The sequence below is a fragment of the Diorhabda carinulata genome, chromosome 3, assembly GCF_026250575.1.
Source record: "Diorhabda carinulata isolate Delta chromosome 3, icDioCari1.1, whole genome shotgun sequence".
Taxonomy (NCBI): Eukaryota; Metazoa; Arthropoda; class Insecta; order Coleoptera; family Chrysomelidae; genus Diorhabda; species Diorhabda carinulata.
In genome coordinates, this window is record NC_079462.1 from 18,634,402 (window position 1) to 18,656,249 (window position 21,848).

The 21,848-nt window shown below is 33.2% G+C and overlaps 1 protein-coding gene across 2 annotated transcripts; it reads left to right on the forward strand.

Annotated features, from left to right (window-relative positions):
* The first annotated feature begins 1,653 nt into the window (after positions 1 to 1,653).
* LOC130891448 (glucose dehydrogenase [FAD, quinone]-like) lies at positions 1,654 to 16,830 on the forward strand. Of its 2 annotated transcripts, none has more exons than XM_057796212.1 (3): positions 1,654 to 1,811; positions 14,195 to 14,413; positions 15,357 to 16,830. In XM_057796212.1, exons 2-3 carry the CDS (start codon positions 14,383 to 14,385, stop codon positions 16,805 to 16,807), a joined length of 1,482 nt encoding a protein of 493 aa, XP_057652195.1. In that variant the 5' UTR covers positions 1,654 to 1,811; positions 14,195 to 14,382; the 3' UTR covers positions 16,808 to 16,830. The 2 variants fall into 2 exon arrangements, with proteins under 2 accessions (XP_057652195.1, XP_057652194.1); XM_057796211.1 differs by lacking the exon at positions 1,654 to 1,811 and adding an exon at positions 4,426 to 4,627.
* The last annotated feature ends 5,018 nt before the right edge of the window (positions 16,831 to 21,848 follow it).

Here is a 21,848-nt window from a genome sequence, read left to right on the forward strand (position 1 = left end):
AATTTTTATATAAACTTGTTTCACGTACTTCCCATTCAACATATACGACTGATATTACTAATTAGAGAAAAATACCGATGGATTTTAATTTAATGCGTTTTGGTAAGAACTGATTGGGCTTACGATGACCCTAATAAAGGTTTCATTTCCTTCACAGGATTGCGTGAAAGAGAGAGAAATGCTTTATTGTCAAAAAATTGTTACAATTTGTAGACAAAAACTTGTAAAAACTTAAAACAAATATAAAAATAACTATATAGTTACATGTAGAAAATTCTTGAAGGACATTTTATAAAAACGCAATTGTATCAAATATCGTATCAGTATCACTGTATCAGCATATATTTTATTATAAATAAGACTTATTGTAAACAACTTAACAATGTTTATAGTTAATTCGCTTGAGAGATTAATTGTAACCATTCAATAATTGTAATTTTGGTATCAAATAAATTTTTTAAAAATAAAATTTGAATATCGAAATTTATAAGTATATAAAGATACAATTAAAATAAAATTTCATTATACAGACGAAAACCACAATGACTAACAAAATTGTAGGTGACAGTAATAGGTAGTAGTTAAACCAGTATTCAGCATTCCCTGAATATTATTATTAGAATAAAAGTAGTTTACAGAGTAGAAGGCACTTTCCAGTGAATATGCCCTCAAATTATTGCGGAATGCGCAAAAAGATGATATCGATTTGATTTTAATAGGCAAGTGATTGTGCATTTTTTTGCATTGTAAAATATTGAGCCCCATGTAATTATAAACGTGGAGTATGTAGTAGGTAAGTAAATGTCGTGCTCCGCGTTCCTAAGTGGATAGCCGTGCAACGATTTTTTCTAAATTGGAGAAGTATTCTTACATCAGAATTTTTATCTTTTAAAGAAGTCCCGGCAGTGAGCCGTGCTGTTTAGTCCGAATGAATATCTAACACCTCTCTTTATAGTTGGAAGATTCGCTCAAATTTAAACGCACCAAACGTTCCCCTCAAGGAAAGGGCATATCGGGGATATGACTCAATAAGGGCATAATAAACTGTTAAGGATGCGGATAAAATCAGTAATTTTTTAGATAAGGTGACAATATGTAACTCCCATTCCAAGGAATTGTCCACAACAAGCCCTTATAATTTTACAGATTCAGTGGTGTTATTTAATAAAAAAGGCTGCAATGTATTTTTATATGATAAAACTTTAGGTTTAGTAACGTTGAGATACAAAAGATTAGAATAGCCACATGATTTAAGGGTAATTAGGTCCTATGAAGAGCCGTGAGATCAGGGTTGCTCCAAGAGAAACTAGTGTCGTCTGCAAATTGACATATTTTACCACTGATATCTTGATAGGCGATGTCGTTCATAAACAGAAGAAACAAAATAAAGCCTAGTACTGTAAGGTATGACTTAAAAAATACGAGATGTGTTCCCCTGAAACCGTAGTACTGAAATTTGTTTATCAAAATATTATGATTAACACAATCGAAAGCGATGGCTGTTTTGGCTAGAGTACAGATTATTAAGGAGGGAGAATATAGCATTATATGTGCATTTGTTACTTAAAAACCCAAATTGATGGGTAGTAAGTATTTTATATTTTAACAGAAATGATAAAAGCATCATTTTGACCAATGTTTCTATGATTTTAGATAACGTGGGAAGGAGTGTAATTGGACGATAATCGATGCTTGATTTTTTATCTCTTTTATGCAGAGATATAATTATAGCTGTCTTAAGGCAATTGGAAAAAGTGCCATTTTGAAATGAAACGTTAAAGAGGTCGCCCCGCTCCAAGCCAACCATCTCAGTAAGAAAAATAAATCAAAATTAAACAATTAACCTCAGCTTGAACTAATATTAGTTTATTGATAAATAATATTATAAGTATTATATGATTTTTTTAAATATTTGGCTGTCGCCCCCTCCAACACAGATCTCTGGTTCCGCCCCTTCGTGGAATTGCAGTATTCAACTGTTATATTTCTTAAAATGACGAGTGAAAATGGCCCATCAAAGCAAACAGATTATGCGAATAGGGAAGCGGGTCCATCTGCAGCTGTATTTGACAAAAGTTGTAAAAGTTCAGTTTTTAAATTTTTGGTTTTAACTTCCAGCTAAAACGCTCATGGCGGTGTATTGACGAAAGTAAATAGTAGGCATGTGAAGAGTTAACGGCTTTCTTTAGTGTTTTATTTGTTTTTGAGTTATAATATGTCTTATAAGTGATCGCCTCAGTAAACTAATACTTCCTTGAAAACACTTAAAAAACTATTTATTCACGTGCCTACAGCAATAAAGCAAAGAAACAAATTGCTTGAAGATATCCAGGTGAAATACTCGTACACCAATTAGTATGTAGTGATCACTTTGACGTATGTATAAATTGTTGAATTAATTTTTTCAACTCTACAATAAATATTATAATAATGAAACTTCGGTGTGGCCAGGTACCGTACAGCCTAACTTTATTGTTTGCTTGTTGTCTACAAAGATTGGGTGCATTCCCATACTAGCTTTGACTCAATTTTAATAAGAATTAGTTGTTTGAAGGGCTACTCTGCAATCTGATAGGATGAATATCTTTGCATTGCAGCAGTTACGTGTAATAATAGCATATGTTTCCGCTAAACAATAGAAGACTCCGAGTCCATTGGAATAGCAAGCTTGGTTCCTGGGCCACATATTCCTGTCCCTACTTGTCCATTTTCGATCCATCAGTGTAGAATATCAATGAGCCTACTGGGGATACAATTTCTACATTTGTCCATTGCTTTCGACTTGTTATTGTGATTTTATAGTTTTTTTTTGAAGCATAGTTTGAAAGACAAAGCATCTGTGATCATATCTATGGGTACTTTACATTCCTATAATGATTAGATGCCCATTCAGGTTTATTGCCCACTTTACTGCTTCACTTTCTATCAAGGTCTTCAAATATTGCTGTCGTGGTACATAATCGTGAAACGCCTGGTTTGGTTTATGTTATTGACTACCACATAAATGCTGCATATGTTGGAATAGGTCGCATAAATATCCAGGGTATTTCTAAATTCATGCGACAAAATTCAGGAGGTGATTGCACGTATGAAATTAAGATGGGTCGTTCCTATAGCAAAAGTACCTCAGTCCACCCCTTTCCGAGAAATCACCCTTAAAAGTGGTGACCGAAATTGAGTTGTCATTTTTTTTTATTTTTAAGATTTCAGTAATGATTAAAACTTGAAATTCTATCATTTTTGTGCACTCACAAAGGATTAACTACGGGTAGGTATTTTTTCAATATTCCATTTAAATTATACGGAGGGATATTAGCAACCCTCACTTTTAAACATTTATCATGAATCGTATAACATTTTTTATATCTTTATTATTTTCCATTCATTTTATTGAAAAAATATAAATTATAATACTTTTATAATATTTTTTTTATCTACAGCTATTAGTTTTGGGAACAAAATTTTTCTTTAAAAAATATTTGTAAATAAAACAAGTATTTTGAGTTATACTTTTATGTCATATAACTTTATCTTGAAAAAAATTTTTTTTATAAAAAAAAGTAAGGGTTGCTATTTTCACCTCCGTATAATGTACCAGGAATATTGAAAAAATACCCGTCGTTAGTTTTCTAGCTTCACTGAAATTTTAGTCACCACTTTTTAAGGGTGATATCTCAAAAAGAGGGCTAAGGGCTAAGGAAATTTTGTTATAGAACAGACCCACCTTAATTTCATACGAACAATCACCTCCGGAATTTAGTCGCATCATTTAGAAACGCCCTAATATCAACCTTCAATCTTATTTTTCTAGAAAAACAATTTTTGTCACATCCATGATTTTTTCCCGAAATTCTTTTTCTGTCTCTCCCTATTTTCTTATCCCTCTAACCTCAACAATAACAGGTTTTGCTTCTGTCAAAGATGCACCAAAGGGGGAAAGAAAACTTTGCCATAATAAAACATCAAAAAGGAAGAGCAGGAGATGACCCATGAGGTATTTTTTTTGGAATGCTCGACATGGCAGGTGTAAATGCATTTGTAATATTCAAATGGAACTCAGATTATGAGGAAATCTCAGTTCACGCACGTGTAGACTTTCTCAAAAGCCTTGTTCTTGGACTGGCTGAACCATATATGAATCAACGTCTGGAGAATCAACGCATTTCGAGAGATTTGCGATTCGCAATAGGAGACATTTTGGGTAAGAAACCGCCACAATCGTTAGCTACTGCACCAACAAGTAATCTAGAGCAGAAAAGAAGAAGGTTCAGTTATTGTAATCTTTCAAAGGATAGGAAGGTAAACAATTTTTGTGCAAAATGCAACAGCAGTTTGTGTGGAGAACATAAAATGATTTTGAGTCCCAAATGTGCTACTAATGATGAATATTCTGATTAGTACTTTATTACTTGTGATTAAATTTTTTTATTGGTTTATTTTCAATTATTTTTATTGATTGTGATTCATAAAATATGATTTTGAAACTCAAAAGGACCAGTCCTATAACTAGTTAGAGAAGTGGTTTGAAAAGTACTTCACTTGTGTTTAGGCTTTCGAGAAGGTAATACGTGCGTAAGAAAATTAAGTATATTAAGTGCAACTAAGTGCCATTTTAGAAGGATAATTGGTAAGAAAGCTTATATAAACCTTTGTATAGAAAAACCTTCATTCATGGAAACATTTCTTTGCTATCTTAAAAATTTTTTTCCTTTTCTTTCTTTTTTTTAAATAAATTTAACATGGATACAATAAATTAACAGTGAAGGGAAGCAATGGAAGAAAAATCGGGGGAACTTGGCCCTCCTGAAAGGTATAAAAATTGTGAAAACGTAATAAAAATGAATGTAGAAGAAATTGATGTCGATTGTCAATAACCGGCAAGTTCGAAAAAAGACAAACAAAATATAAAAAGTAGTGATAAATACTCGTATTTAGACAAAGCACCGTTTATATTGAGTTTATATTGAGAGAGGTTCGGAAAATAAAAATATATGAATTTTTGATAAATCAAGATGTCAGGAATAAAGGGTACGAAGTTTTTATACCAAGAAAAACCATTTCATGTAAAGGAATAGTCAAATACATCAATTTCATGAATCATGAAATATTAAATAAATATTCACAAGTAAATAAAAGTTTTAAAAGCAAAGCGATTTCTAAGAAAAAAAATTCATAGACAGTGTAGATTTAAGGGCGGAATCAACAAATAATTCGAAGGATGTTGACGAAGAAACTAATAAGGTAAAATTAGTGCCAACAGAGACCATAAGATATACGTTTTCGGGAACAACCCTGCCGACAAGTGTGAAGATATGCGGAATAGAGCACAGAGTACTACCATACATTATGCCAATTTTACAATGTTACAACTGTTTAAACTACGGACATATCACAAAATACTGTAAAACCAAAAAGAAAAATGCTTGAACTGTGGAGAAACACACTTATAGGAAGACAGAGCAGAATGCATAATGAAATGTAAATACTGCGCGACTATGGAGCACAACAGCGTTAGCAGGAATTGTCCAGAGAGAGAGACAACAACTTATAAGAGAAGCTATGTCACTAGATAACATATCTTTTTACGAGGCAAATGAAAGATTTCCCAGAAGAAATCCAAAGAGAAATACACAAGAGGGATTTATAAGAAGATACGACGAATTCCCGGAACTGCCTGGCAATCCGACAAAACAAGATAACGGAATCACAATAAGCAAGAGAAGAAGCATATATAATAATCAAAACACTTCTAAAAGAAACACTTTTACACAAATAGTAAAAGCCAAAAAAAGGAAACCTACTTCCCCAGGTTACGATAAGGAAGCTCATCAAGGGGCCTTGATAACTCTCAATGGTCTAATAACATCTCATCAGAAAGAGACTAACCAACAACAATCCCCAGCATCAATATCAACGTACAACCAGTCCCCAGCATCAACAACCCTCGATGGTAGATAGTGATGGTAGATAGTGAAGATGAAGCAGATACTAAAGCATTAAGTGAAATTCCAGATATGTTACATGAAATTATGAATATGGCTAACAAACTTAATAAATACGATAGGGAATATACGCTCCAAAATATGGCAAGGCTATTGAACAAACCAGGAAACAGAATCTTCAACAATGAATCACAACGGAAGCACGAAAACGAATAAACCACCAAGGTAGAAATCAAAACTTCAAAATAGTACAGTGGAACATTAGAAGCATCAGAGGAAATTATGATCAATTAAAATTTTTAATATATGAACTAGATGAATGAACACATGTCATTTCACTGAACGAAACATGGATGAACGACAATTATCATTTTAACATAAAAAAGTATAGCATATTCAGACAAGACAGAACCGACGGATATGGGGGAATTTGCACCCTCATTAAAAACAGTATAGACCATCATATCATATCATCTGCAGGTAATAACAATTATGGTACCATCATTAAAAATTAATATAAGTAACATATAAAATCCAGCAGGACAAAAATTAAACTTGGAAGAATGTAATGAAATTATATCTAATACAACAAATCAGTACATAATCATGGGAGATTTTAATGCTCATGACAGCATATGGGGATGCAATGGTAATGATGCTAATGGCAAAATAATTAAAAAACTACTAGAACGCGAAAATTTAATAGTACTAAATGATGGCAAGCACAATAGCAACCCATCAGCACTAGATTTAACCATTGTATTTAATAATATCGCAAAAAAATGCAATTGGAAAGTATTTGAAGACCCAGGTAATAGTCACCATTTCCCCACCATCCGTGAATTTTCTAATGGAATGAACTTTATGAAGGAGGTAATATACAAAAGAAATTTTAAAAAAGCCGACTCGATCTCATTCAACCAAGTAATACAGATAAATTGACAGAAAAAGAGGAAAATTTGGACTACAACGATTTTTATGACACCCTAAACGTAGCAGCAAACGAAACTATACCTACTGAGTAAGATAAGAATTAACCAATCAAAATATGCAGCTTGGTGGGACGAGGAATGCTTCGAACTAATCAAAAAACGTAGAGAAACCATCAACAAATTTATAAATTCACCTAACTTGGAAAATTACATTGAACTCAAAAGGATAAAAACATATGTAAAACTAAAATTAAAAAATAGAAAAATAGAAACACTCATTTAGAGAATTTAGCAGTACTATCAATAGAGAGACACCAACCAATAAAATAATCAAAGGCTTCAAAAACTATTCTCAGAACAATTACACTAATTTTCCGAATTATCAAATAGCAGGGAAAATTTTAGAAAGCCTAACTATTTGTAATATCAACTCTGAATTCAGTCCAGTTCAGTAAGTTTGAACCAATAACATATAACGAATTCATAATTTCAAGGAAAAAAGACAAAGTATTTGGGAAAGACGCAATTGCCTACTCGTTGATTACAAATCTAGACCAAAACACACAAAACAAACTAATTGGGATATATAACAAGATCGTCGAAACAAACAAAATTCAGATAGAATGGAAAGAAACCATAATAGTACCATTTCTGAATCCTGGAAAAAATGCAGAAAACCACAAAAGTTACAGACCTTTGCATTAACATCATGCGCGGGTAAAGTATTAGAGGGCATTATAAAAACAAGAATAGAATGGATAATCGAAAATCAAACAATTCTCTCGAAATTCCAATTAGAATTTTGCAGAAACAAGGGATGAAATGAAGCTATATCATTATTAACACATTATGTCTAAGAAGCATTCACCAAAAAAAAGCTCCTACTAGCAGTATTCCTTGACTTAAGTAATGAGTGAAATTAAAATACCAATTAAAATGATAAACTTTATATTTAATTTATTCTGCAACAGAAATTTATATGTAAATGATACAGAAGGGAATCTAATAGGACCAAAAAACAATAGCTCACCCCTGAGTCCAGTCCTCTTCAACATCTACACCAAATCAGTACATGATATTAACAAAAAATTCAGGATAATACAATACGCCGACGATATGGTAATTACACTGGAAGAAACGGATCGTCAAAAAATGAATAAATATCTAATTGAACTTCATCAGTGGACTAACAAGCATAACTTTCAAATATCCACTGACAAATGCGCAGAAGTAATTTTCAGAAACAATAGAAGAAACTGGGTAACAAGCGAAAATATTAAAATAAACGGCAAGGAAATTGACTTCAAGGACAATATTAAATATTTAGGGGTAATAATGAACAAACACTTAAATTGGGGATCATACATTCAACACATTGAAAACAAAGTGGTTAAACATAATGAGAGCTGTTTGTGGAACATACTGGGGAGTAGATCCAGTTACATTATTATTACTACATAAATGATTAATAAGATCTCATCTAGATTATGCTTCTACTACACTTAAGCCATGCAATGAAAAGACTTCAGTAAACTAGATCAAAACCAATATAAGGGTCTAAGAATCATAACTGGCACCATGAAATCTACTCCAACTAATGGTCTCTTAGCAGAATGTGGAGAAATGGCGTTAGAATACCGTTGAAAATTATTAAGTACTGAATTCTACTTGAAAATATACACAGAAGATCAAAATCCTTTAAAAGAATTAACTGACAAACTTTGGGAAAAGTGTAGAGAAAAAACAGGGTACTGGAAAAACAAAGATGGCCGTACCTAAATGAAGCAAAAAATCGAATTGAAGAAACAAATCAAAATATTTACGTAAGCGAAATAGACCCGTACTTTAAAGAAGAAATAAAATACCAAACAGAGAGAATTAATACGGTATTTTCTGAAACAAAAAAGACGAAATATATTCACAACAAAAATTCATCAACGAATTTGCACCGAAATACAGTGAATATACATGGATTTTCACAGATGGATCCTTGAATCCGGAAGACAACAAGGTGGGCTGCAGCGTCTATATTCCTTCCCTAAATTACCGATTTTCTATAAGACTACATAATTACATACAAATATGCACAGCGGAAATAATTGCAATAATTAAAGCGATCGAAATAGCAAAAAATAGAAAAATTAATAATTAATAGTGGACTTGGTAAGGAAAATAATATTGTTCTAGCATGGATTCCGGGACAGGCTGGAGTCATAGGAAATGGAATTGCTGACCAAGTTGCGCAAATCGGAAGAAATCTTAATGAACCAGCCGAAAATTTTAAAATAGATAAAGAAGACATTTATATACATTTTAAAAAACAAATTAAAACAGAACACAATGAACACTGGAAAAACTCATTTGCAAACAAAGGAAAATGGTACAATTCGATTCCCGAAAACACCTTTCTTCTACAAAATTCCATTTATAGATAAAAAGCATCTAACAATAATAAGCAGACTCAGAACGGGCCATTGCCGCAACAAAAAACACTTATTTAGAATAGGATGTGCTACTGATCCATACTGTATCTGTGGACAAACGGAAGATCTAAACCACATTTTTTTCGGATGCCCCATCAATCGAACTCCCAATTTTTATTTATATAACAAGCTAATTGAACTAAAAATACCTACACCAATTACATTAATCAACATTTCAAACAGAGAAAACTACAACATTATAAATCTAATCATGAAATTTATCAAAATATACAAAATTGAGATATAAACAAAAATAGTATGAAATAAATATGAAATTAAGTCAAAAGAGAATCCTTCCTATTAAGACCCTGGTCCTATTTTTCCAAACCGAGGCAATATCTCAAATGTGTGAAATGCTCGGCCGTTGCCCCTGAGCGAGAAGAGTTTTAACCTTTGTTGTGATTGTCTTTTTTTAAAATGTCTAGCACACAAGAAGAACAGAAGTCATCAAAAAAGAAACAGAAAAAGTATAAGCTTTGGTTTAAAATAAATCAAAGCGAAAACCAGCGCTGGCCAAATACTGTTTAGGTGGAGGCCAAAATAGAGAAGAAGAAGAAAAAAGTACTTCACTTTGTTATTTGATAAGCCTGAATAATGTCTCTTTATGTTATTATTGCTGTTACCGAATGACAACCGAGAGTTCCTAAATAGATATTACTTTTGTTTCAATGTAAAGTGAAACTTTTAATGTAGTTTTCTAATTGAAATAATTATTTTATTGGTATAGATTATGAAACTAAAAGTGATTGTTCATAAGTAGAATAAAAACTGTTACCACAAACTACAAGTTTCTTATAAAATTGTCATTTTGCTTTGGAAAAATATGTTCCTGATTTTTTTGAGTTATCAGATTGGTGGTGAAAAACCACTTTTTTTAAAGAAAACCCTAAATGGGTCGCATCTGACCCCTCCTTACTCTTTATGATGAAACACTCCACCTTACCGTTAGAGGGTCAACAGGGTTATAGTTTATTTGACATTACGTAAAACCTCATTGTGCAGGATTCCCAATATTTTTATCACATTATCTGCTCATGGTTTTTTTTAAGTTGTGAATTAGCTTTATATCCTAATAGGTGATAAAATTTAATTATTTTTCAATTTGTCTTTAAGTACAGTTTAAGTATCTCTTGAAATAATGTTCAGTTACCTCACAATAAAATTATGATATTCTCAAAATGATGTTTTTAATGATGCATAACGACGCATTTATGGAATTTTAATATATATTATATTTTTCAATAACGAGAATCATATGTTATAAAAAAATAGTCATCATGACATACTGGAAGTTATTTGTTCTATTCTTAACGTATCTTTTGGCTGAAACGACGAAAATTTATAAGGACGAAACAGGCACTTTAAATTATTATATTGATATAATAAAAAATGGTGTTAAAGATGCCACTAATTATGTATTACCGACAGATGCGCGCATGTACGAACCTACAGATAACGTTATAAATGGTAAGATTATATTTTATATAAATTCCATTAAGTGTTTTAGTTAGGATTAGTGATTATATGCCAAGGTGTAAAAGTCAATTATTATCGTCCATTAACGACCCAGAGGTGAAGTCGAGACCTAGACATTAAAGCTAGCTTGACATGGTGCAAGACAACGTGCAAGAAATTGCATGGAATTTTTCCCACAATCAAAATTAAATAACTGCCTAACGTCAAATTTTATTCAATATTTTGTGAACGGTTTAAAAATGAAAATTACAAAGCTAAGTGAAATGAAGAAGAAAAAAATTGGTCGTAGTCAATAGACAAGTTGGGAGTTTAGCTAATATCCCACGATAATAGGAAGTTGGCTGATGGCGCGTATTATATAAAGCCTGACAATAGATTATTCATCGAAAAATGGCCAAGCGTTTGTCTATTCTCCTGGGACTTTAGCTCAAATTTGGATGTCTATGAAGAAAAATTAATATCATTACGAGAAGCATCTTCTATGCAATCAGTCTCGGGAGGATGCAAGCCCGCAAATAAACAATGTGGAACAAACCGGTGTTCTTGTTTTAGAAATAAAATGAAATGTATATCACAATGTCACCAAGCCTCCACAAGTTGCAATAAACCTAACCTAACCAAGCCTCCACGTGTTGCAATAAATGATTGATTGATATAAGACTTCTTTTATCCTATTTTTTTTTATCTTATTCTGTAAACCGAATAGTCTGTTATCCGAATTTTTGGTTTTGTTGTTTCTCCTGATCTTTTCTTTAGGGTAACTACTTCGGGAACAAATTCTGTATAAGAACGTCTCTTTTGTCTTTCCATTTTTCTAAAAAAATTTCTTTATTACTCTCCTGTGTTCTCCTAATTTTAGATATGTCTGGGTAACAATTTTTGAGTTGTTCTTTCTGTTGCTCCTTACGGTACTCAATAAGTAGGTTTTTTTTGGAGTAATGCCTTGGCTAGCTCTACTAATGTATAGTAGTTATCAACAACAATTGTTCTACCTTGATTTAGTAAGTTAACGGTTAATTTCAAGACGACGTTAGAATGCACAGTTTGTTCTTGATTTGGATTTCTTGTCCGCAGTAAATGGAAAGATCATAAAGGTAGCCATTTTCCAAATATAGCTTGAAAAGTTTTATTCCAAATTTATGGCGCTTGTTGGAAATATATTCCTTAAATTTTAACCTGCCTTTGAAAGGCACTAACGTCTCATCTATACATATAAATTCGCCTGGAACAATTGGGACTTGAAAGCATTATAGAAGCTTTATCACGAGTGGAGTTATTTCGTACAATCTGTCACCTTCTGGAACATTTTGGTTATTTGTAAAATGCCATGTCTTCAATAACAGCTGAAAGCGATTTCTTGGCATGATAGTTGTTAGGAAATTAGTATAAATCTTATTAGTCGACCAATAAGAGGTTATGGAAGGCATTTGAAACAAACCCATTAGTATAATACACCCAGGAAATTTTTCCATTTCTTCACGACTGGTTTCCTTCTAATAATGAATAAAAGCTCTTGATTTTGCCGCTTGAAGCTTCTCTTGTTTGGAGTATAAATTAGTATGATTCACAAAGAAATTAAATAGTTCGTTAGTACACATCATTTTGTAAAAATCATACGGCGATTTCTCATATAACTCGTCATAAACAGCACAAATTCCTGAATTTTTTACGGTGTAAGAAAATTTATTCAAGTTTTCTCCTGCAACAGGCGATCAAATAATAGTTGTCGGAACTTCTCCTTCGTCGGCGTTTTCTTCAGTGTAGTTAAGATTCTTTCGTATAACTTCTTCTATTGTCAGTTTCAGCTGGCGGTAGGAGTGATTGAGAATTAGAAGCGGAACTGGATACTTATGGAAAAAAACACTCACTGTTTGAACAGCAACTTTCGGTGAAACGGAAAGTCTAATTTTCTTCCTTGGGCTTTCGGGATCCTCATCTGAACTAGATAATTCACTATCCGATGGTTCATATTCACTCACATCGGGTGAAAAATCGTCTTCACTTTTTTCAACTTCTGCTGCTCTTCCTCGTAACTTTCCATTCTCAACACAATACAGAATCCAAATCACACCAATAAAGAGAATCAGTACAAATTTGCAAAACTGCCATCGCTGCAAGAAACGTTAACGACGTGAGCTCTACCAGGTCAGAGCAAATACTAAGCGGCAAATGCGCCAAACAACACAGAAATCAACAAGAATGCGCGTCGGTTGGCTTCACCCCTTGACATTTTTTCAATCTTTATCGACACTCCGACTTTTTCTGGATCCCAATGGCAAGATAATGCTCAAACTCTAACCAATTTCACTCAAATACACTATTTAAATACATACTGTTTGGTATGATGTCAACGGAGTTAACATTACTTCAGACGGTCAGTTGCAATTAGGCAATCTAAGACAATAGCTGATATACGTCAAAATGATGGCCGTGGGGTAAACAATTGACTTTTTCTATCGTTTTCTGTTTCATATTGCTTAGAAGACTTCATAGATACTTTTCAGATCTGTTTCAGTGAAATTAATACAACAGTTTTTTTAGTCAGTCTGCAATTTTTTTGTTAATTAATTTCCACTGTTGTATTCAAGTTCACCAAACATGAGTGCATACTTCCTAGGGTAGCAAAATAATAACCCAAAGGCAGCTGAAAGGTACAAGGAAAAATTTAAGGCTTTAGGAGAAATTAGCCTCTTTTTATCAGATGAAAAGAGTTTCAATCATAATGCTGCTTATTTTCCATCAGTTTCCAATATACTTGCTTTTCAGACAATATTTACCGCTTACCTAAGTACAATACTACGCCACGCTTCTCATCAGTTGATTTTCACAATGTGTAGGAGCCTCAAGATTGATAATCTTATAGTTCAGTTAAGCTGTCATTTATGATTGACCGTGTAGAAGTTGCTGGATTTTTTATTGTTCCAAGCTCTTATGAACTGCTTTAGAAACTTTTTCAAAAAGAATTTTCCGAGTTATGGAAATTGAATTCATATCTTAGAAATTACCAAAAGACTAGTTTGAAGGCAGTTTAGTAAAACTATACAAAAGCTGTAATACAATTATTTATTAATAATAAGTAGAAAACCTGGAAACTAACTTGTTACATACAATACATATGTATTTATATATTTAGTTAAACAATGTAAAAGTAATCGTTTTGAATAATTAGTGTGTTTTAAATTCATCAACATCTCAACTCTTTTTAACTAACCATTTTTAAACAATTAACACACACCTTGTATAAAATATACTAGAAACACAATAATTCTATTGACAATGTAGTATTTTTCTATTATAACTTTAGTTCTTCTTTAAAGACATTTGCAAATTTCGCCGAGTTTAGAAGTTTTTCCCATTTCAGATTATGGTACTTACGATTTTATAATCATTGGTGCAGGAGCAAGTGGCACAGTACTAGCAAATAGGTTATCTGAAATAACATCATGGAAAATTCTTTTAATAGAAGCTGGAGACTTTTCTGATGGAGGTTTGATAAGCATTCCAGCTTATTATGACTACCATTCCAAAACTAAATACAACTGGGCTTATATGTCTGTTCCTCAAAAAAACGCGTGTCTTGGTAAGAAATTATTGTAATGTTCTTATTAACTATTATCGTGATCTTAGACAATAGATTTATAATTGATTGAACATGAATCAAATTTGAAAAAAAATACTCCACATTCGTGTTCAGAAAAAGTTTTATACTATTAAATTTGAAGATAGTATTTTATTATCAATTCCACCAGTATCAAGGTATCAAATAATATAGAAAAGTCAAAAATTTATATTAAAACACACTTAAAAACTTGAAAACAATTTGGTTGAAGTATAACCTCATAAAATGAACGTTATCCGTTGAATATAGGCGGTATCCCAACGCAAAAATAGATTTGTTGCCAAACTATTCCACAGATATCTACTTCATCGACGTATAATGATAGATATGGGTCTTATTTATCGATAAATCATGAAATCTCGATTTTTGAAAAAATGCGACTTATGCGATAGTGTGTTTCTTCGTTGATTCACATACAGCCACACTTGATGTTTGATGCCATATTAGCACTGGATCTAACAACTCTTCATCTCAACCTAATCAGAGACTTCAAAGTCATCCATGTCCCATCATGTTCTGGAGTTTCAATTGGCGTTTTGCAGCTTGCAACTTTTAGGAAATAGACCTCTAGCTTCTCAGGTGGAAAGTTCCTTTAATGTTTTTAGCGTGTGCATTTAGAGAATAAATCCATTTCTTTTATAATCATTAACTACTAATAATAAAAGGTTTAGTTTAGGAATGTGTTTAGAAATTTTATAATACAATCAAAAATAGTAACAAAACATTACAATTTACGGCGACCTCTAGTTGTCAACAGACTGACCACATTCTTCCTCTTTCATTCTGTTGTACTTTTTAAATTCAAATCCATCATTTTCAATTGTTTCTTAATATTTTGAATTATCTTTGCTTGTTCAAGGCTATATGTTAAAAGACAAATAATCATTGCTTCTATTCATTGTAGGCAATCGCAACAAATCGTGTTCCATAAATTCTGGAAAAGGTGTGGGAGGTGGAACTCTGATAAATGGATACGTCTATTGTCGTGGTTCACGCGAACAATATAATAAATTGGCTAAAGCGATCGATGATCCATCTTGGAACTATGATAATTTACTGCGGTACTTTAAAAAAACTGAATATTTCCATCGAACCAAACCTGATATACCGATAAATATATCTTATCACGGACAAGATGGTTTATTAAATGTTCAAAATGGGATCTTCAATGAAAAATTCGGCAAACCATTTTTTGAAGCTAACAAGGAACTGGGGTATTCTACAATCGATTACAATGGACCAAATATGATCGGCACTTCTATTATTCAACAATTTATTAAATTTGGTAAAAGGGAGGATTTTGGAAATGTATTTATAACTCCTTTTCTAGGAAGGTCTAGCTTAGAAGTTACTACAAGAAGTTATGTCATAAAAATTGAGATTAATAACGTAACCAAAACAGCCGAAAGTGTTTTGTTTAGTAAAAATGGAAGAATTTATCGAGCGAAAGCTTCAAAAGAGATTCTATTATCAGGCGGAACTATAGCCAGTCCTAAAATTCTCATGCTTTCGGGAATAGGACCAAAAAATCATTTAGAAGCTTTGGGCATTGAAGTGATTCAAAATTTAGAGGTAGGAAGTCAATATAAAGATCACATTATTGTGATTCTGCCATTTTCTACCAACATTACATTACGAGAGAAGCCTTTCTCTGTAAAATTAGATAATTACTTACGAGGTTACGGTGAGCTAACATCCGTGACTTATTCTCAAAATGTAGGCTTTTTCCAAATAAATAGAAATATCAGTAATATACCAGATTTTGAAGTATTTTCGTATGTTGCTCAAAACGTAACAGCGACAATGCAACCAAATGCTCCAACTTTTCAAAACATAAATATTTACAATATATTATCGTATTTTGGCTCGAAATCAACAGGTTCGCTCCGATTAAAAAGCAATAATCCGTATGATTACCCACTAATAGACCCTAATTTACTTTCCGACACTAATAACGAGGATATGGAAGGATTGTACCACAGTTTAAAATACATTATTAAACTTATGGATACTAAACCGTACAAACAGTACAAGGTAAAACTTTCAGATGATTGTCCTCCGGAATGTGCAGTTTACCAATATAATTCCAAAGATTACTGGCAATGCTATTTGAAACAACGTAGTACAAATGGACTGCATATGACAGGTACATGTGCTATGGGAACGGATCCAACGAAAGAGGCAGTTGTCGATACAAATTTGAAAGTTTTCGGAATAAAAAACCTAAGAGTTGTCGATGCCAGTATTTTCCCCGAACCTATAGTAGGACATCTGACCATTCCATGTGCAATGGTGGCAGAAAAAATCAGTGATGTGATTAAAATTGATTATGGACAAACTGTATACGTAAGCTAAATATTATAAAAACATATTTTGTATCTGCTAATTTTTTATTTTCTTTCCTATGTAAACCTCAACCTTTTGGTGAAGAAATTTTTTTGGAAACTTTGTTCAAATTGAATTAATCTCAGTGACAAATGCGTGAATTATCAATCGCTTAGCATGATGTTTTAAATACGGAAAAACTCCGTTTTTTTCTATTTTATCACATACACAATGACACAACCAACCGATAAATGTAATTGGTTATATACAGTAGATCCTCTGAAATCCGGCACAGTAGTCTTTTTTGTTCCGCGCCATAAGCCGGATGTGGAGGGGGATATAGGTTTAGACTGGTCGTTCAGTACTGATGTAAACAAAACACTTTCCACTTGTCAGTAGCTGTGCAATTGATTTGCCGCGAACCGTGAACTTTACTGTTCAAGTAAGTGAGTGAAATGCCATGACAGTGTGAGCGTACACATAAAATATTAACAATCGTTCCAAAAAATTATATTCCAAAAACTTTGAAAACTGGAGAGTGCCCGCAGGTTGAAGATAGCCTCCACTCTTGGTTTCTTCAATCGTTACTCGCTCAACTCAGGAGAAATCCTCGAAGAATAAGAAAGTTTTTTTCGAGAAAATGATTGGCTGAAAAAATTTCAAAAGCACTTTGGAATTCGTGTATTTAGTGCGAAAACTAATGTGACACTGCAGCAGTCGATCCCTATAGAGAGAAATTTGAAAAAGTCATTGGAGAATTAGGCCTTCCCCCCAACCGAGTGTAAAACCGGTGTTACAGGAAGTGTCCAATGCTTCTAACCTTGGACGCTGGTATGATTGGACGCATCGTGTGGTCGTAGTGCGCACGTTATTCGACGAATATTTTGCTTCCAACGTTGGCATAGGAACGTTGACAAGGAAAGTAGGCTTTTTTGACCCCCCGTCAAAAAAGTACAACTTACACAACGTACACTTGTAGTACAACTACATACATTTCTTGCCTTCTTCAGCGTGAATACTACGTGTTTTGTATGAAAAACCAGAAGTGCCAGTATCATGCGGCTTATTTTAAAATAATTTTTTTAGACGACGCCATCTAAAACTTGTTCGTTCCGTATTCATTTACATACCGACAGTTGCGTTTTGACTGTTCCATGTAGTGAAAGTGACAGTTCCGTACTGCAAATCACTTTCGGGACGCTCTAGAGTAGACAACTTTAACTTCCTTAAATGTGACCTAGCCACTTCAGTGTTGACAGTTGACACAAACACATCTACAAATTGTATCGAAATTACAAACCCATCTACAGAGGTTCCATCGACATCTAGTAGAGATATATATACACGTTTCATCTGCATCCAATCCAATAAATATTAAAATTGTCCTGGAGGTACAATCAACATTACTTTTTGCAAATAATTAATAAATTAATATGGACATGCAAATATAATTAAGTACATTATATTGTTCAATAAATACAATGTTTATAACTCTCTATTATTTATTTTCTTTCCTCAGTGTAATTGAAAAAGTTTTGGATCTTATGTATCATCTAAAAAATGTTGTGCACGCCGCGGCTGAAATACTACTTTATTGGCATACAAATAAATAATATCTGTTGCGAATGTTGGACGTATTTTGTAGTTAGTTGCCGCACTGTATCCAGCCTTCCTTTCAATGTTGAGCTGTACGGTGGTCCGTGAATGCTGGCGCAAACGTTGGATGCATCATGTACCACCGATTTAACTGACACGACTTTTATATGTATGTCCCACGGAAACGGGATAAAAATCTTATGCCCTTCTCCTGGTTCTAAGCTACCTTAACTAAAACGCCTTTCCTTGTCGGTGTTGCAGGTTTTCTGCGGTTTCCCTGCAACCTGGTAAACCGGTTGCAGGGAAACCAAATTCTATCCAATGAATATCTCTCACTCACGACTTTCTTTTATACAGTGTGAGTTTTATGTATGGAACGCATCAATTATCTCGTAACCAGCTTGTATGATTTTTATAAATTTTTTGTACAAGGGTCTTGGGATACGGCCGGTAGTATAGTGGTATCTACATTGTTGTCAGATCTTTCCTTTTTCCGAAAAAATAATTAACTTGAAATATTCTGATTATTTTTCATGTAATGAATGACATAATTTCGGAGTTATAGCTACATTTACAGTATTTCCACCAAAGTTACAATATTTAGATGGCTACGATTGAATAAACTCGTTTAATTTGAATATTCGTTAATACAAATCTGGTAATAAGGTCTAGTGTCAGTAAGTTGGTAAAAAGTTTACTTTTTACTTTTACTGAACCAGTTTTGTTAAACTTTTTTACTAATTTACAGACTATCTCGTTATGGGATTTCGGTTAGGATATAAATTATTATTACACGTTTCTTGTTTAGTTCTACAGCTATCACCATATCCTAATATCATTGAAATATCAATTCATTCTTTTTTAGATAAACGATCCATTGTGACTTTCAATAAACTTCAACAATAATAATTTATTGAAACGTTAAATTTGTTATTGTAGCAGTCGTTACCATCTAAATGTATGATTTTAACTTCGGCGGAGATAAAGCAAATGTAGCTATAACTCCGAAATTATGGCATTTAAGTATAGAAAACATTAGATAAAAATAATGAAAAATATACAAGGTGATTTGAAATACCTCCATAATAATGGCCTTATCACAAGACCCTTGTGCACAAAAATTTATAAACATCGTACAAGCCGTACAACCGAGATAATTGAGGCGTTCCACACATAAAACTCACTCTGTACATATATTAGCTGACCCAGTTACGCGTCGCTGTGTCTCAATAATAATGATAGATCCAATCAATGTTTTATTTATTCTTTTGACACAAACAAATCAGTATTTTCTAAAAAACCAAACAATATATACTTTTTGAATTTACATTTTATCCATCTAACTTAAATTATTCTTTGTAATCAGTGACAGCCTCTGTGGGGGCCCCGCGAGACATCAAATAAAACGAAAACACCACTGATAATCAACAAACGATATTTTTCTTCAATTGTTAAAATTTATCGAGTAGAATAATAAATAATTTAGTCGAGTGGATCCATTTCTTTCTATTTCTCTTGGCGAGTAACGCCTCTCACCACGCATCACTGTTCACGCGTTCATTTGTTAAACAAGTCTGAACCTATGGTTTCAGCCGAGTTCATCTTGCGAAGCACCACTCACTTTTGCACTGTACTCGATCGATCGATAGTGCTGACGATTCGTGACAATATTATTCTGCTCGTCGTTGCTGTACATTCAACGTACTTAGATAGTAATAAATAAGAATGGAATGTTGATTTAAAGTCCTTAAACGTGTTGCAGCAAAATCATCCAACGAAGGCTAAGGTTTAACAGCAGGAAGATGCAGCAAATCCAGATAAAGATAGTGATACAAGTCAAGCTCCACGGTTTCAAAGCCGAAGAAAAGGAAATCTGATAAATCATATAGCAATTTCGGATTTTTTTATTCCAACGGCTCACATCTCTGTTTGTTATGTAGTAAACTGCTACCTAAGAGTTCTATAGTACCTACCAATATGCGCCGATATTTAGAAACTGTACACCCTGAGTTTAAAGACAAGAAAACAGATTTTTGTCCTGCGTAAAAAAGAAGATTTATTGAAAAGTCAAACAACTGTGATGCACACAACGCAAAACGTCAATGTAAAGGTCACGGTGGCATCGTATTTAGTGAGCTATCACATTATGCAGGTAGGTGAAGCGCACACTATCGCTGAGAATTTGATGACACCATAAATCTGCAAAGCATCTTCCTATCGTACCACTATCAAACGATACTGTTTCTCGGTGAATTCATGATCTGGCAAGCTATGTCAAACAAGAATTAGTTACACTTCTACAAAAGACACAATTCGTTTTGTAAATGGATGAGTCGACCGATGGTGCTTGTCTGGTGATATTGCTGGTTATTGTGAGATATTCATATGATCCTTTTTTGAATAAGACATGCTTATGTGTTTCTCGCTACCCACAAACACTACCGGAGATGAAATTTTGGATAAATTAAATATATTTTTAGAAGAAAACAATCTCAGTTAGAACAATTACATCGACATTTGTACAGATGAAGCAAATACGTTGACTGGCAGAACAACAGGAGCCACTCACGAATAAAAAATAAAACGCTTTATTAGAGTTCCAGCTATTGTATCCTGCGGCAAAGAAAATGCCGTCTAATCTAAAATTAGTTCTCGATGAAGCGGTAAAAATAACAAATTTCATCAAATCACGACTACTGCAATCTCGATTGTTCTCATTATTGTATGAAGATTATGGCAGCAAACATAAAACACTGCTGCTCCATACAGAAGTGCGATGCTAATCTCGGGGTAAAATTTTAACAAGGCTATTCGAACTTGAAGTTTAATTACAAACATTCTTTACAGATATTTCTTTGAATTTGAAAGATCGGTGGTATGATAAAACTTGGTTGTTACCACTGTCTTTTATGGCGGATATCTTTCGAAAATTGGAACTGATTGAATTTATAATTACAATGTAAAGAGACAACAGTGTCTGTAACAAAATTACTACCTTAAAAAAAATAGATTTTTGGATTATTTACGTTGGTAAGAAAGAAATAGAAAACTTTACGTAACTCAGTGAGCTTGTTAGCGATAGCGACTCAGAAATGTCTCAAGATGATATATTTGAAGAATTGGTCCAGTATCTCACTGCAATGCGCGCATCTTTTGAGATGTATTTTCTCGTGGAACTGATTACAAACATGAAAATGAATTCATGGATTCAAAATCCTTTTTTACCCAACGTGCAACAGCCCGAGATATATGAGTCGATTTTAGAAATGTCATTTTTGGGTCAGAATCCGTGATGAATATCCAATGCTTGCCAAAATGGCCCCTGCTTCTCCCGTTCCCAAAAACATACTTGTGCGAAGTAGTTACGAAAACAAAATACCGCGATAAACTGGACACTGAATCTAACATAAGACTATCTATCAAATCTGACATCAACCAATTGATGGAAAACAAGAAACAGTTTCATACCTCTCAT

Coding starts and splice junctions, on each gene's coding strand:
- LOC130891448 (XM_057796212.1), top strand. CDS start 14,383: ATGTCTGTTCCTCAAAAAAACGCGTGTCTTG. Junction 14,414..15,356: donor TCAAAAAAACGCGTGTCTTG/GTAAGAAATTAT, acceptor TATTCATTGTAG/GCAATCGCAACAAATCGTGT.